Below are 15,039 nucleotides of genomic sequence, written 5' to 3'. Positions count from 1 at the left end.
AACATAAGGAGGGAAGGGGAGGGAGGGAGGGAGGAAGGAAGGAAGGGGGAGGGAGGGAGGGAAGGAAGGAAGGAAGAAAGGAAGGGAGGAGGGAGGGAAGGAAGGAAGGAAGGGAAGGGAGTGAGGGAAGGAAGGGAGGGAAGGAAGAAAGGAAGGGAGGAGGGAGGGAGGGAAGGAAGGGAGGGAAGGAAGGAAGGAAGGGAGGGAGGGAGGAGGGAGGGAAGAAAGGAAGGCCGCCCCCCGCCCCCCCCGCTTTCGGCCCCCTTACCTGATTCCAGGGCGGCATCCAGCGGCGGCGGCGGCGGGGAGTCCTGCGGCGGCGGCCTCGCGGCGAGGGAGGGAGGGAGCTGCCGGCGCTGGCCTCTGGAGGCCTCCAGGGACCAGCGCCGGCTGCTCCGCGGGGAGGCCTTCGCTGTTCGGCGCTGGTCCCGGAAGGCCTTCCAGAGGCTCTGGAAGGCCTTCCGGGACCAGCGCCGGGTGCCCCGCGGCCTCCGCTGGTCCCTGGAGGCCCTCCAGAGACTCTGGAGGGCCTCCAGGGACCAGCGGAGGCCGCGGGGAAGCCTTCGCTGGCCGGCGCTGGTCCCAGAAGGCCTTCCAGAGGCTCTGGAAGGCCTTCCGGGACCAGCACCGGGTGCCCCGCGGCCTCCCCGCGGCCTCCGCTGGTCCCTGGAGGCCCTCCAGAGTCTCTGGAGGGCCTCCAGGGACCAGCGGAGGCCGCGGGGAAGCCTTCGCTGGCCGGCGCTGGTCCCGGAAGGCCTTCCAGAGGCTCTGGAAGGCCTTCCGGGACCAGCGCCGGGTGCCCCGCGGCCTCCCCGCGGCCTCCGCTGGTCCCTGGAGGCCCTCCAGAGTCTCTGGAGGGCCTCCAGGGACCAGCGGAGGCCGCGGGGCACCCGGCGCTGGTCCCGGAAGGCCTTCCAGAGGCTCTGGAAGGCCTTCCGGGACCAGCGCCGGGTGCCCCGCGGCCTCCGCTGGTCCCTGGAGGCCCTTCAGAGACTCTGGAGGGCCTCCAGGGACCAGCGGAGGCCGCGGGGAAGCCTTCGCTGGCCGGCGCTGGTCCCGGAAGGCCTTCCAGAGGCTCTGGAAGGCCTTCCGGGACCAGCGCCGGGTGCCCCGCGGCCTCCCCGCGGCCTCCGCTGGTCCCTGGAGGCCCTCCAGAGTCTCTGGAGGGCTTCCAGCGACCAGCGGAGGCCACGGAGAGGCCTCCACCACTGCCGCCGGGCCCCGCGCGCGGGCGGGGAAGGCGGCGAGTGAGGGAGGGAGCATCCCTGCGCCTGCGCAGGGGCCCTGCGCAGGCGCAGGGACGCTCCCTCCCTCACTCGCCGCCTTCCCCGCCGGCGCCCGCGGCCCACCGGCTCCGGGGCTGCCTAAACCGGGACCTTTAATGGTCCCGGTATAGGCAGCCCGGGAGCCGGGATTGGGTGGCCAGAACCGGGAATATTCCGGGAGACCGGGACGGTCTGGCCACCCTACTGCCTGCTAAAGATACCTCCCCCCTCCTGTTTCAAGCAGTTTGGATCAAGTAGTACAATTCTATGGGTCTCTGAACAAGATACCCCCTAGCCATTCTTCATGGCTTTGTTTCCTATGGTGAAAAATATTGCATGCTCTCTCCAGGGCAAAGGAGACAATAGCCAAGGCAACTGCTGGTCAAAAGTCTCCATTCAAAAAAGAAACAGCATCAATCCAATGAATCCTAGCAGAACCACAGGCCAGTGTGGTGAGCACAACACAACCAGTGTCAAGCTAGAGAATCTAAGCCAAACCAATTTAAGTAAATCCCAATAGAACCAATGTCAAACCAGAGAATCTAAGCCCACCAACTTGGAAAACAACTGCCAAGTGAGCCAGCCAGATCTGGTAGGACACTTGACACAAATGCAAACGTCACAGCAATGTCACTTCCCTGAAATGTAGTCAAGCTTCAGGCCTGCTTTTTTTCAGTCCTCTTTATCCCTGATCAGTGAGCCATGGTGGACTGTGAGAGAGTTGTCATGTTTGGGCAGGCAGTTCTTGTGATTCCCTTCCTTCCTGTTGCCCAGGAATACTGTGAAATCGAAGAAAAATAAGCCTGGGATCCTTAAAATGTTGACTCTGAATATTCCCAAATATTTCTGGAATGTTTTCTTGTGTTTTGAATGCCCGATATTGCTCTGGCTTCCTGAATATATATGACAAATACAGATTATGTGTTTTCCTGATATATATTCAAACAAGAGATATCTGAATGCACATCTCTAGCAACCAATGTTGTTGAATACCTATGTACTAAAAAAAGAAAAAATATCAGTGGCTGCTAACAGACCTACTCTTTGGGCCGACTCAGAGACGCCTCTGAAATCGACCCAAAAAATCCCTCCACACACAACCATCTGCCACCCGTCCTCATCCCATACTCACCCCGTCCTTCAGTCTCCACAGTGTGACTGAAAAAGCTACCACTTCCAAAGTGGTAGCAATTTTTTGAGCCGCACGCCAGTTGCCTCCTTGGCGCCTGTAAGTGGAAGGGTGCAAGCGAGGTGACTCGGCGGTGTGAAACCTCCAAGCTGGTCCAAGTCGCATCCGGTTTTTAAAAATTAAAACTGTTTGGTGTGCAAGTGTGCACATGCGCACTCATGCATGCACATGACTACTGAAAATGTTTGAGGACAGGAGTGGTGCACAACGGCCATCTAAACATGCCCATATCGCCCCATGGACGGAATGGGGACAGCTTGTGGGGGAGCATGTGAAGGCTTCAGGACAGCTCTTTCTGAGCCGCCTCGATTTGGGACGCCTCCCAACAGCCCCCAAATGCCTGTCTGTTATCACCCAATGTTATTCTTTTTACCTCTTTTGTAGCATTAAGCATAGAAAGTAAGTGAGAGGTATGTGAGAGATTATTTATGCATATGGAGACATTTTGCATTTATTAACTGTATTTCAATTTATATTAGACTACATCAGAGTGAGCCATGTAGGTGTGTAAAACTAATGCTAACAGATGTAAAGCTTTGTGAGAACATAAGAGAAGCCATGTAGGATCAGGTCAATGGCTCATCCAGTCCAATACTCCAGGGGTGGCCAACAGTAGCTCTCCAGATGTTTTTGCCTACAACTCCCATCAGCCCCAGCCAGCATGGTCAATGGCTAGGACTGATGGGAGTTGTAGGCAAAAAACATCTGGAGAGCTACCGTTGGTCACCCCTGCAATACTCTGTCACACAGTGGCCAAAAAACCCAGGTGGTCCACAGGAGGGCCAGGATGCTAGAAGCTCTCCCACTCTTACCTCCTCCCAGTACCAAGAATACAAAGCATCACTGCCCAAGTCAGAGAGTTCTGTCTATAACCTACGGCTAATAGCCACTGATGGACCTAACCTCCGTATGTTTATTACATTATTACATCCATATGTTTGTTACATTGTGCAGGAACATAATTCATAAAGAGCTGAGCAGTGGTTTATTTAGCAACTAGATATGGAGAAAGTAGGATCCTGGTATTAGGAAAGGGCATAAAGGAACTAGGACTGCTTCATAATCAGATTAGAACAGTAGAATTCCATTTAGTTTTTCCTACCTTAAAATCTTAGTGTGTGGTGGTGGTGGGTGGTGATGGGGGAATGAACTGTCTTTTAGAGTGAGTAAGCTGGACAGTTGTGTGATCAATTAAGCATATTCTAATTGGTTTTAAGACCCTCTTTTGATATTTGGAGGAAAAGGAATAGAGATAGAGATAACAGTAGGTATTAATTCTGTAGTTAATAGAAATAATCTTTGAAAGGGGAAAAGAGAATGAACCCTATTTTTATATACAGAAATCAGTATGCAATCTGAGTATGAGCAGTAAGGTCAAGAGTATCATTATTGACAGTGAAATTATTTGTTTTGCTATCTGTGAGGTGTGGAAAAGCTGACACAGCAGTTAATTAACTATTCAAATATTTTTCAGTTTATAGATTATTATTTGACCATTGCAAGATATTGTAAGTAGGCTGTAAAGCAAAGGATGCCAGGGTATAGCAGGCTACCTTTTTCTTTCTTTATGTTAGCAAAGGCATGAGAGCAACAGCTTCTGATGGCTACTTACTGTGCTGTCACTCCAAACTCAGTGCTATTTTCTAGACAGTAATAATCAGTTTTTTCCATGTTAAAGTTCATTTGAGAAGTAAAACTGTAGACTGTTCATGGTATTCCATGGTTTAAAGCCAAGAGAAGAGCTTAGCACTCAATAGTGTGATTACCTGATGTATTTAAACATAGTAATGATTCATTACGTTAAAAAAAGTATTTTCATTTGTTTCCTGATGAGCAAATTAAATTGTACCAATCAAACAGCGATCCATAAGCCATGTTGTTGGAAGTGCAAAAGGGAAGACTCTAGTATGCTAACACACCTGACTCTTTCCCCCTGCAAATCACCAGTTATAACCTGCAGTGTTGGGGGAGGGAGCAATTTCCATTTTTTTCTGTTATTGGTTCCTCTGGAAATTTGCTCATAATGGACATTGTTTATTTAAAAACATTTGGCAGGATGAATGTAATTGACCTGAATAGGAGCTCAAACTGCAACTAAAACTTGTACTTACATATATTTGTAGCTAAGAAGATAAGAGCAAAAGTAATTTCAAATGCTGTAACTTCTTGAGGTTGGCCTTTCTGGGGAACTTTTAAAGTATAATTGGAAACTTTGTTATTCGGGTTCTGTTTTGTTTTGTAACGGTCAATGGCTATATACAATAAATTTTTGACTGACTGACTACATATATTTGTAAGTGGAAAGTGCTGTCAAGTCACAGCTGACTTACGTTGACTGCATAGGGTTTTCAAGGCAGATGTTTAGAGGTGATTTGCCATAGCCTGCCTCTGCATCATGACTCTAGACTTCCTTGGTGGTCTCCCATTCGGATACTAACTAGGGCCAACCCTGCATAGCTTCTGAGATCTGATGGGATAAGGCTAGCCTGGGCTATTCAGGTCAGGGTAATTTAAAAAAAAAAGAAGAGATTGGATTCATACCCCACCCTTCACTCACAGTCTCAGAGCGGTTTACAATCTCCTTTCCACTCATCTCCCCCACAGTAGACAGCCTGTGAGGTTGGTGGGGCTGAGAGAGTTCTCCCCCTCCTGTCCTCACCCTTTGTAACTCTGAGGCTGCCAAAATTCCCAACTCCTTCTGCCTTGTCTTTTGCCTGCTTCAGCAGGAAACTCTTCTGGGCTTGCAAAGCTGCAAAGAAAATGCAGAATAGTTTTTTTCCATTAAGGCCTCTGCACCCAGATAGATTGGTCTATCTGGACTCAGACGTTAATGGAAAATCCATTTCATGTTTTCCTTGCAAGTTTGTATGTATTGCAATGTATTTCAGTAGAGTGGAGCTCAAGTTGTTTCACTTTTCAGTGTTGTATGGCCAGTTGAAGTAGCTTGCTGGAGTTGTGTCATAAATAAAGGGTTGATATTTGAGCCAGCTTGTCTCCGCTCAACGGACCTGAGAACCATTCAGCCTAGTGAATACTCTAACCTGGGAACCCACATCCAAAGGGGAATATTACACCGGAGAGCCATTGCCAATCTAAGTAGGCCCGGGGAGAGGGAGAAGCTTACGATGTCCAGCCATTTCATGTTTTCCTAGGCTAAGAGCAGTTTATATTTTTAGTTTCTGCTGTGATCCTTGTGCCTTCCTTGATGTTTTACTTTTAAAATTGTATTGCCATACCCCACTATTCCTTACCTTTCTATTTTAAAGAAAATATTGTGAAAGTTTTAAGCATAATTGTATTTTAAGTTAAAAATCCTTTAATTGTGTTTGTCTGTATTCCTTATTAGGTTTATATCTCTGCTACCTGGCATTACATTTTATGATATGTGTAACCTGGCCCCACAAAGTCCCATTTATGTCAGATCCACCCTCGAATAAATGAACTTGACATCTCTGCCCTATCGTGTCACCATAAGTCAGCTGTAACTTGACAGGAAAAAAGAAAATAACATCCTTTGTAATTTTTATGTTCTCACAAACATAAAAATGTAAATGTTCTGTGCTACATTCTCAAATCTTCATGTTTTCTTTAATAAATGTTAGTGTTGTTAGATCAATGTGTGCTGTTAATCATTTAAATGTATTTGGGTTGTGAGCCTTAATATCACTTTAACTGTCTTTTCTGTTCCCATCTATAGCTTCCTGCAGATTTCACAAAACTGCACCTTGCTGACAGTCTCCACCCACAGGTGACCCACGTTTCATCTAGTCATTCAGGATGTAGCATCACCAGTGACTCTGGAAGCAGCAGTCTTTCTGATATCTACCAGGTATGACAATTGCTCTACTAAGTTTTTAAAAAATGAGTTTTTGTAATGGCAATGGTTATATAATGTGCGGCGGTGTGTATTCCCTTAGATCTTCACAGTTAAATTCCCTTGTTGTACTTATTGGTTCCAAGGTCATCTTCCAAAATGCAAATTTGTTCCTCCCCTTTCCTCTTCAGATGCTTATATGTTGATATTCTGTTCTAAATAGACCACCCGATGAAAACTGTATATATACATTTCCATAATATTTGGTTTGAATGTGTGAATGTTTCTGAGCATTAATGTGTACTTATTACTTCAGTGTTTGCCATAAGATCCCCATTCCACCATCCTTTAAAAACATAAGAGAAGCCATGTTGGATCAGGCCAATGGCCCATCCAGTCCAACACTCTGTGTCACACAGTGGCCAAAAAATTAATACACACACACACATATATACACACTGTGGCTAATAGCCACTGATGGACCCTTTTTTAGTTGGAGATGCCGGGGATTGAACCTGGGACCTTCTGCTTCCTAAGCAGATGCTCATCCACTGAGCCACCATCCCTCCATATCCGTCCACCTCTGCTCCATATTTTTATCTAACCCCCTCTTGAAGCTGGCTATGCTTGTAGCCGCTACCACCTCCTGTGGCAGTGAATTCCACATGTTAATCACCCTTTGGGTGAAGAAGTACCTCCTTTTATCTGTTCTAACCCGACTGCTCAGCAATTTCACCGAATGCCCACGAGTTCTTGTATTGTGAGAAAGGGAGAAAAGTACTTCTTTCTCTACCTTCTCCATCCCATGCATAATCTTGTAAACCTCTATCACGTCACCCCGCAGTCGACATTTCTCCAAGCTAAAGAGTCCCAAGCGTTTTAACCTTTCTTCATAGGGAAAGTGTTCCAACCCTTTAATCATTCTAGTTGCCCTTTTCCGGACTTTTTCCAATGCTATAATATCCTTTTTGAGGTGCGGTGACCAGAATTGCACTCAGTATTCCAAATGAGACCGCACCATCGATTTATACAAGGGCATTAGGATACAGACTGATTTGTTTTCAATTCCCTTCCTATTAATTCCCAGCATGGCGTTGGCCTTTTTTTATTGCAATCGCACACTGTCTTGACATTTTCAGTGAGTTATCTACCATGACCCCAAGATCTCTCTCTTGGTCAGTCTCTGCCAGTTCACACCCCATCAACTTGTATTTGTAGCAGGGATTCTTGGCCCCAATGTGCATTACTTTGCACTTGGCCACAAGTGTAAACCTTCTATCCATTCTCCCCCTCCCCCATTATCTATTAGACTAAAATAAACGTAAATTTATAAGTTGTTGAACTATTATCATGATGGTTGATATGGTTTTGAAGGCAAACTATTTAAACAAAATTAAATTGAACGCGAAATAGCAGTTAACATTTTTATTGACAGGTAAGCTGAACTTTGTCCAGGAAAAAGAATCTTACAGGATTTTTATATATATGGTGGCATAAATGAATCTCTCTTCGTTTAATTTTGCCATGTTGTGGCTACACACTTTGACTTAATACAGATCTTCGAAGATACTCAGACTGGAATTTTGATGAAAGGTATTGGTACTGCTCCAGAACCTTACATACCTAGGCAGTCTGGAAGCTACTAGTACACAAGTGGTTTTCTTGCTTTTTTCAAGTCATGGTTAACATCCTTCAGGGGTTCTTCTAGCTCATTGACCTTATTAGGCACTGACTCACAACAGAATTGAGCAGTCCAGCAGTCATTAAGTCTCTTTTCTGATACAGTGAGCCTTTGAAAATCACAAGCCGAGTTCAGAATTTTACACGAAGAAATCACACAATCTGTGGTACATTGTAAGAGGCAACTTAAGCCAACATTCATATATTAGATAAATGAAATGTAATGTCCTGATATGTAATTTGAAGTTTCTCAGATCTGACTGAATCTTTAGAGATGAGTGTTTATATTTTAAAATTTAAGGTAATTAGTATATTTGAGTGTGAAAGTGAATATTTAAAGATGGACATATTTTAAAATTCTAATACGTTTTAACTTGTAATGGCCAAAGGCCATATACAATAAACTTTACTACTACTGCTACCACCACCACTACTACTATAGTTGGATGCTTCTTGTTTCTTGAATGCAGTATTTTGCTATAGTCCACACAATTATATGTATGGGTTTAATGCCGTTGGTCTTTTATCTCCATGTCTGTTCTTTGTACTCAACAGATTGGTTCATAGTTTTTTATTTTTATTTTTAAAAAGTATAGACTGTTTCTGTCCTTTTATGTGTTGACCAATCACCATTCCTATATATTGCTCTGTACAATAAAAGGCAGGTCCATCTAAATTTCATAAAGGAAAAAGATAAAGGCAGGATAAAAAAGAAAAATATATCTGTAGTCTAGTTGTATGTATTTAAGTTTAGTATCCATACTGGATATGCCAGAAGCTTTGTGGAAAAAATGAATTTTGAGGAAGGATTAGATGTTGTGTGGAGAGAGGGGAATTATCATGTATGGTTTGGGAAGTGTGTTCCAGACATTGTCTTGGATCCAGTTAAGAGTCTCCATAGCTAGAAGGATTTCTCATATGTAGTTTCCTATATGCTCCTCTCACTTGCATCACAAGTGTACACAAGTGTTGTTTCAGGTGCAGGTAGGGTGACCTCACACTTTTATCTTGAAGTATTACTGTAGATAATCAGATCACTAAATGTGCAGTACCGTTTAGCATCACTACAAAAGCTGTCTCATGTAGCTGACTGACCCTGTCTAGACCCTTGGAAAGTAGACAGTGCTGGAAAGAAATTCTCAGTTGCTGATAATGTCTTCTTGGGAAGCTGCTGTGTGTTGCTTTACATTTTTAATTATGTAATCATTGTTCAACATTTGTATGAGAATGTTGAAAGAGATCATCTGGAGTTTTAGATGATATTGTTACCAGTACACTTTTAATATTAACCAAGCAGCCTAGATAGAGATGTAAAATTTCTAGACATTTTGAAGCTCTGGAAGAAACTGACATATATGAAATACTTCCCAACCCTGTTTTGGTGTTTTAAGAATATAAACATCATAAGTTATAACTTGGCATATAGATATTGTACTATTTGGCATATTTATGGAATTTAAATTATATATGCTTTGGTTTTCTGCAGCTAATTGCTACTTTAGTGTGTGGACTAATGGTTGGTATCTGGAAAGGAAGGATAAAATAAAAGTTGAAATTAGAAAACAAATTTTATAGTAAAGAGAAGAGAAGAAGAAGAAGATGAAGAAGATATTGGATTTATATCCCGCCCTCCACTCCGAAGAGTCTCAGAGCGGCTCATAATCTCCTTTACCTTCCTCCCCCACAACAGACACCCTGTGAGGTGGGTGGGGCTGGAGAGGGCTCTCACAGCAGCTGCCCTTTCAAGGACAACCTCTGCCAGAGCTATGGCTGACCCAAGGCCATGCTAGCAGGTGCAAGTGGAGGAGTGGGGAATCAAACCCAGTTCTCCGAGATAAGAGTCCGCACAATTAACCACTACACCAAACCGGCTCTCCACCAAACCGGCAATAATTTGCTATCAACACTGAAAACCATGAACCTTATGATTTATTATCAAACACATTGCAGCATATTTATTGTTGCCGAAAGAATATGTTGTATACGTCTACAGTATATGTAGGAATTATCATTATTTAAAGCTGTGGATTGTCTTGCATTTTTTATGCTATGCATTTATAATAAGCTTAAAGCATTTCACTGTAATGTTCCCCCAAATTTTCCATTTTTTCCCATTGGAAGAATTTTTAAAAATCCTTGCAGACAGTTGGGGGGGGGAACCTGTCATCCCCCCTCCATATTTTCTGGGCCTTCACATCTTGAAGTCAAAAGCTGTTTTGTCCATCTTTATAAGTATCTATGAGCTGTGTTGAATATGTAAACTGAAATTGAGTTTATAAAAGTTTGACATAATGTATACTGGGCAGTCTGGGAACATTTTGTGAAATGGTATTATGTGGTCAAAAGAAGTGGTATTTCTAGTTCCAGTGGTAGAGACAAAGTAGAAAATACTGATGATGAGTTCTTTGTGACAGTTGTGTACAATATGATTATGTCTGTTTCTAGAATTCTGGGATCTTGTTCTGATCACCAGTGCTTTTGAACATTTGCTGTCAATCTCCATATGGTGTTGTGAGACAGAAGTCAATTTTTCCAATATGGAAACAACTTCCCTGAGCAGTGGCTTGTTTTAGTATGATGTAGTGGTTTCTGACTAGAATGTGGGAGACTGAAGTTTGAATGGTTGGATGTCTGTGGGGATGTTTGTGGGGATTTGTAGAAGACTGAAGAATGAAAAAGAATCAGGCAAATTTTGAGGCTTTGGGTTCTGAGGAAGTTTAAAGTGGGTGGGAGGTGAACTTAGGCTTCCCAACCCTCCCGCCCTGGCTGGGGACTCCCGAATTTTCAGCCTCCTCCCCCGCTCTTAAAAAGTCTGGGGGCGGGGGAGAGAGAACATACCTGCAAGCATCATGTTTTACAGCTTGGGATCCCTTTTTAAGGCTGCACAGGAAACAGGAACGGCCCTTTAAGGCTGCACAGGAAACAGGAACGGCCCCTCCCTTTCTTTTCCTGTGCAGTCTTACTTTCGTTTTCACAGCCAGCAAATTCTGCTGGAAGAAGACCAAGTACGGTAAGTGTTTGTGTGTGTGTGTGAGAGAGAGAGGGAGGGGGCAGGGAGGGGGGAATTCCCTGGTATGGAGGCCCACCCCCCCTTTAGAAAGCGTGGGGGGGGGAGGAAATGTCTACTAGGCACTCTATTATTCCCTATGGAGAACGATTCCCATAGAGAATAATAGGGAATTGATCCATGGGTATTGGGGGCTTTGGGGGTGCTATTTTTTGAGGTAGAGGCACCAGATATTTAGTATAGCAGCTAGTGCCTCTCCCCAAAATACCCCCCAAGTTTCAAAAATATTGGACCAGAGGGTCCAATTCTATGAGCCCCAAAAGATGGTGCCCCTATCCTTAATTATTTCCTATGGAAGAAAGGCATTTAAAAAGGCGTGCTGTCCCTTTAAATGTGATGGCCAGAACTCCCTTGGAGTTCAATTATGCTTGTCACATCCTTGTTCCTGGCTCCACCCCAATGTCTCCTGGCTCCACCCCCAAAGTCTCCTGGCTCCACCCCCAAATCCCCCAGATTTCTCTTTAATTGGACTTGGCAACCCTAGGTGAACTTGGTAGAACAGTTTAGCAGATACTTGGAGACTGATCAATATTCTTGTCATATTATTTAAATTCCATTTATGATTTTGAAAACTGGCTGGAACAGTAGGTTCTGAGTTAAATTAAAAATGAAAATAGTTTGAAAGTGACAAAAGTTAAGACTAGAAATAGCAAGTTTAAAGTTTCTTAAATTGTGTCTGAGATTCCAAGGATTGTCTATTTGAGGGTACTAGCAATTTGTTTTAAATTGGTATGCAAATCTTGTTAATCACATGATAAATTATGCAGAACAATTGTGGCCATCTGTTTTGTGTTATTTCTGATGTAGCTGTGTTGAATATCTTGCTCAGCCCTTGAGTAGATCTCCTCTGTAATTAAAACTGAGTCAGAATTCCAGTTATATTTACACATCACTTGCATTTGGGAGTTTGCCTTCAGTACAATTTGGATTCATTTAAAAACCTTGTAAAATAATATACAACAATTCAGAAGAGGCTTAAGTGTTTAGTGTTTTGGTTTGCAATATTCATTTTTGTTTTTATTCAAAATGTTTGTGTACCCATTTCTTTAAAAAATAGATTACAAGTTTCTCTCTGGTATGACTGTTTTATTTCAAATACTTTCTAGCTCATGTTCTTGTGCCTTGCTAATAGCCTGGTTTTCACATTTAGAATAGCACTTTGTAGCCTCTGAAGAAAATTTATTTTTAAATAATTTGTTTTAGGCTTGTGTCAAAAATTAATCAAAATATAAAATTTGAACTACAAATCTTTATGTATTTTTTTTTAAAAAAAACAACCCTCAGAATTGTCAATTCTGTTTAATGATAATGAAGTCATAGCAGTTGCTTACCTCATGTGATAGATTTAAAATACAGATGGAAAGAATTTGTTTTTAGCAACTTGTCTACAGTTCAGTGTTTTCTAGGTCAAGTGTCACATTTTAGTAAATAGCTTTAAGTTCATAAATTGTAAACATGAAAAGTATGGTATCCTACTGCATTGCAGATGTACTCCTGAGAATTACTATAATTCTAGTAGAGCTTAATTGGTACCACTTAAAAATAAATTGTGGGAAATGATACTTTTGTAGTTCTCATTGTGAGAATGTTTGTGCTTTTCTTCCTTTTCAAAAGTGAAGAGCATTTTCAGTGTCCATGTATCACCCACCTCTTTTTTAAAAAGCACCTATACATTATAAAAATGTTGTTTATATCATTTGAGCTATTTTTAGCATTGTGAATTCCTTATGTTTTTACATTGATTTTCTTACCTGGGCATTTAAAGATGACACCCAACTTTCATTGTTTACTATGTTTGCTTACGAAGTCAAAATATTAACTACTCATCTTATTTATAATGCTGAATACCCAGTCAATCAATTCCTTGATTTGCTTATTACCAGGTATTTAAAAGTGCAGCTTTAAGAGCAGCTGTTTACAATGAAAATACATTCGTAGACTTTCTTTAATTTGAATAAATCATGAAGTTGAATCTTGAGATGCTTTAGGCAATAATCTGAGAGTATTCCTGTTTAAATATTCATGGTGTTTCTAAATTTGTGTATCATGTGCTATACATGAAAAAGAAATCCATTTAAGACAAGAATTGCTTTGCCAAAAAATGAAATATTTGTCATGCTAGAAGAATTGTTAGTATGAGCTTGTTGACTTGGTTTTTTGAATGTTATTCTAATATATTTTCATTATTATTTTTCAAGGACAGGGTATGCAATCATCCCCTGCCCTGTCCCACAAGCTGAATTATTATTGTGGTATCCAACCTCTTTTGCAATCCTGTAGTAACCATTTTTTTATCCCTTACCTTTAAGATCAGGGGTGATCTTCACAAATATTATTTAAGAAGCAAACAGCAAATAAGCTCCAAAACAACAATGCTTATATTTTTCAGTTCTTCCCTTGAAAGTGTTTTTCTCTGGTATCTGACATTCAGCTTGTGAGATCAAGATTTCTTGTTGAAAGTGCAATTCAGCACAAACATGTTGAAAAAATAAACTCTGTTTGAAGACATAGTTCACTCTGTTAGCAGGGCCAGCCCTAGAGTGTCTGGCATCATAGGCAAAGCTAACTTCTGGTGACCCCTCCCCCCCACCCCCGCACAGATAACATCACAAGGCCGGCACCCTAGGCAATAGCCTAGTTTGCCTAGTGGCAGGTCCCTGTTTGTTAGTTTCAAGTCTGTGCTGAGTTTTTGAAAAACAAAAACCATCACCATATTTTCCTAGATTTCATACCACTTTATTTTATCAACCCTAACACTTTATCTTGGTCAACTAACTAGTGTTAATTCATCTGATTTTTTTTGACCGTTTGTTAGCTTTTTTGAAGTTTTATGGATCACATACAATTCTGGAAATAAACTGATGTCATACATGAAATCCTTCAAATGTGGTGATGGTTTCTGATCAGAAGACTGAAAGCAATGGCATATTTGACCTTGTGGCAGAAGATATTAAGCATTGTAGCCTCTTCTGGAGTAACGTTTCTTTATTTCTGGATTCCACTCCTGGATTAAGATAATCTCCATGTTCATTTCATTTTCACATTTATGTACCTGGAATTGTTGTCATTGGAAGATTTGAATCTTAATGTCTGAATTTACCTACACTGTATTTTACTACTTTGAGGGTTATATTTGGAAATGAGGGACCTGAAAACTGGATTATAAAGTATATGGTTTCTGGAATTATGAAGTTTGCAGTAATTGCACCTGTCAGCTCACAGGTGCATTGGTGCAAATTCAGCATAAAAATTAAAAGACTCAGAAAAGATTCAGAAAAGCTCAAATCATGAAAATATCTCCATGTGTATACATTTTTTTGTATTAAAGAAACCAGAAGTTTACCACTAAGATTAGAGAAAGCCTTTGTGCAGCAATAGTACATTATCATTTATTTGGACAAGGGCTCTTTTACTAGCAGAAGCTCCTCTTCATAGTAGGCCATGCCCCCATGATGTAGCCAATCCTCCAAGAGCTTAGAGGGCCGTTAGTACAGGGCCTACTGCAAGCTCCAGGAGGATTGGCTACATCAGGGGTGTGTGGCCTAATATGCAGAGAAGCTCCAGCTAGAAAAAGAGCCCTGATTAGGACCCATTAAAATATCACAAAGCAGTAAGGAAGCTTTCAAGTTTTCCAGAACCTTTATTTATTCTAGATATTCAGTAAAAATAAAGTGGATGAAAGTTTTATGGCCTTGATGCCACTCATTGCAAAATACAGTGCTTTTGTATCCTTTTTAAACGTTTCCTGCTGAACATCCAACTAGAACTATTGTGGGAAGATTGATGTTTTCTTTATCATTTGAGACACTATAATTAATCCTCATAAAAGATATTTCACTACTGTTGCTTTTTGATTTTGATAATTAAGAAACCTTAAAGCCACTGGCACTGCCTTCCCAGGATTACTTTTTATTCTTTTTGTGGTACGTGAGTAGGTGAACATTATTTAGAGTTCTTGCTTTTAAGCAATGTGTTTACCATATTAAGAAAATTGTACAGTGTTTATGTCAATGATGTCCTGATG

The 15,039-nt window shown here is 42.0% G+C and overlaps 1 protein-coding gene across 8 annotated transcripts in view; it reads left to right on the top strand.

Annotated features, from left to right (window-relative positions):
• Positions 1–15,039, top strand: part of RAPGEF2 (Rap guanine nucleotide exchange factor 2) — a 252,297-nt gene that overhangs the window by 171,743 nt on the left and 65,515 nt on the right. For all 8 annotated transcript variants that reach the window (XM_060246577.1, XM_060246578.1, XM_060246579.1 and 5 more), the window contains one exon: positions 6,152–6,283. In XM_060246577.1, the coding sequence (XP_060102560.1) occupies positions 6,152–6,283 (132 nt within the window). The remainder of the gene's footprint in view (positions 1–6,151; positions 6,284–15,039) is intronic.

This window comes from Heteronotia binoei, chromosome 9 (assembly GCF_032191835.1).
Source record: "Heteronotia binoei isolate CCM8104 ecotype False Entrance Well chromosome 9, APGP_CSIRO_Hbin_v1, whole genome shotgun sequence".
Taxonomy (NCBI): Eukaryota; Metazoa; Chordata; class Lepidosauria; order Squamata; family Gekkonidae; genus Heteronotia; species Heteronotia binoei.
The sequence above is the reverse complement of the archived record's forward strand: the minus strand, read 5'-3'. Positions and strand labels throughout refer to the sequence as shown.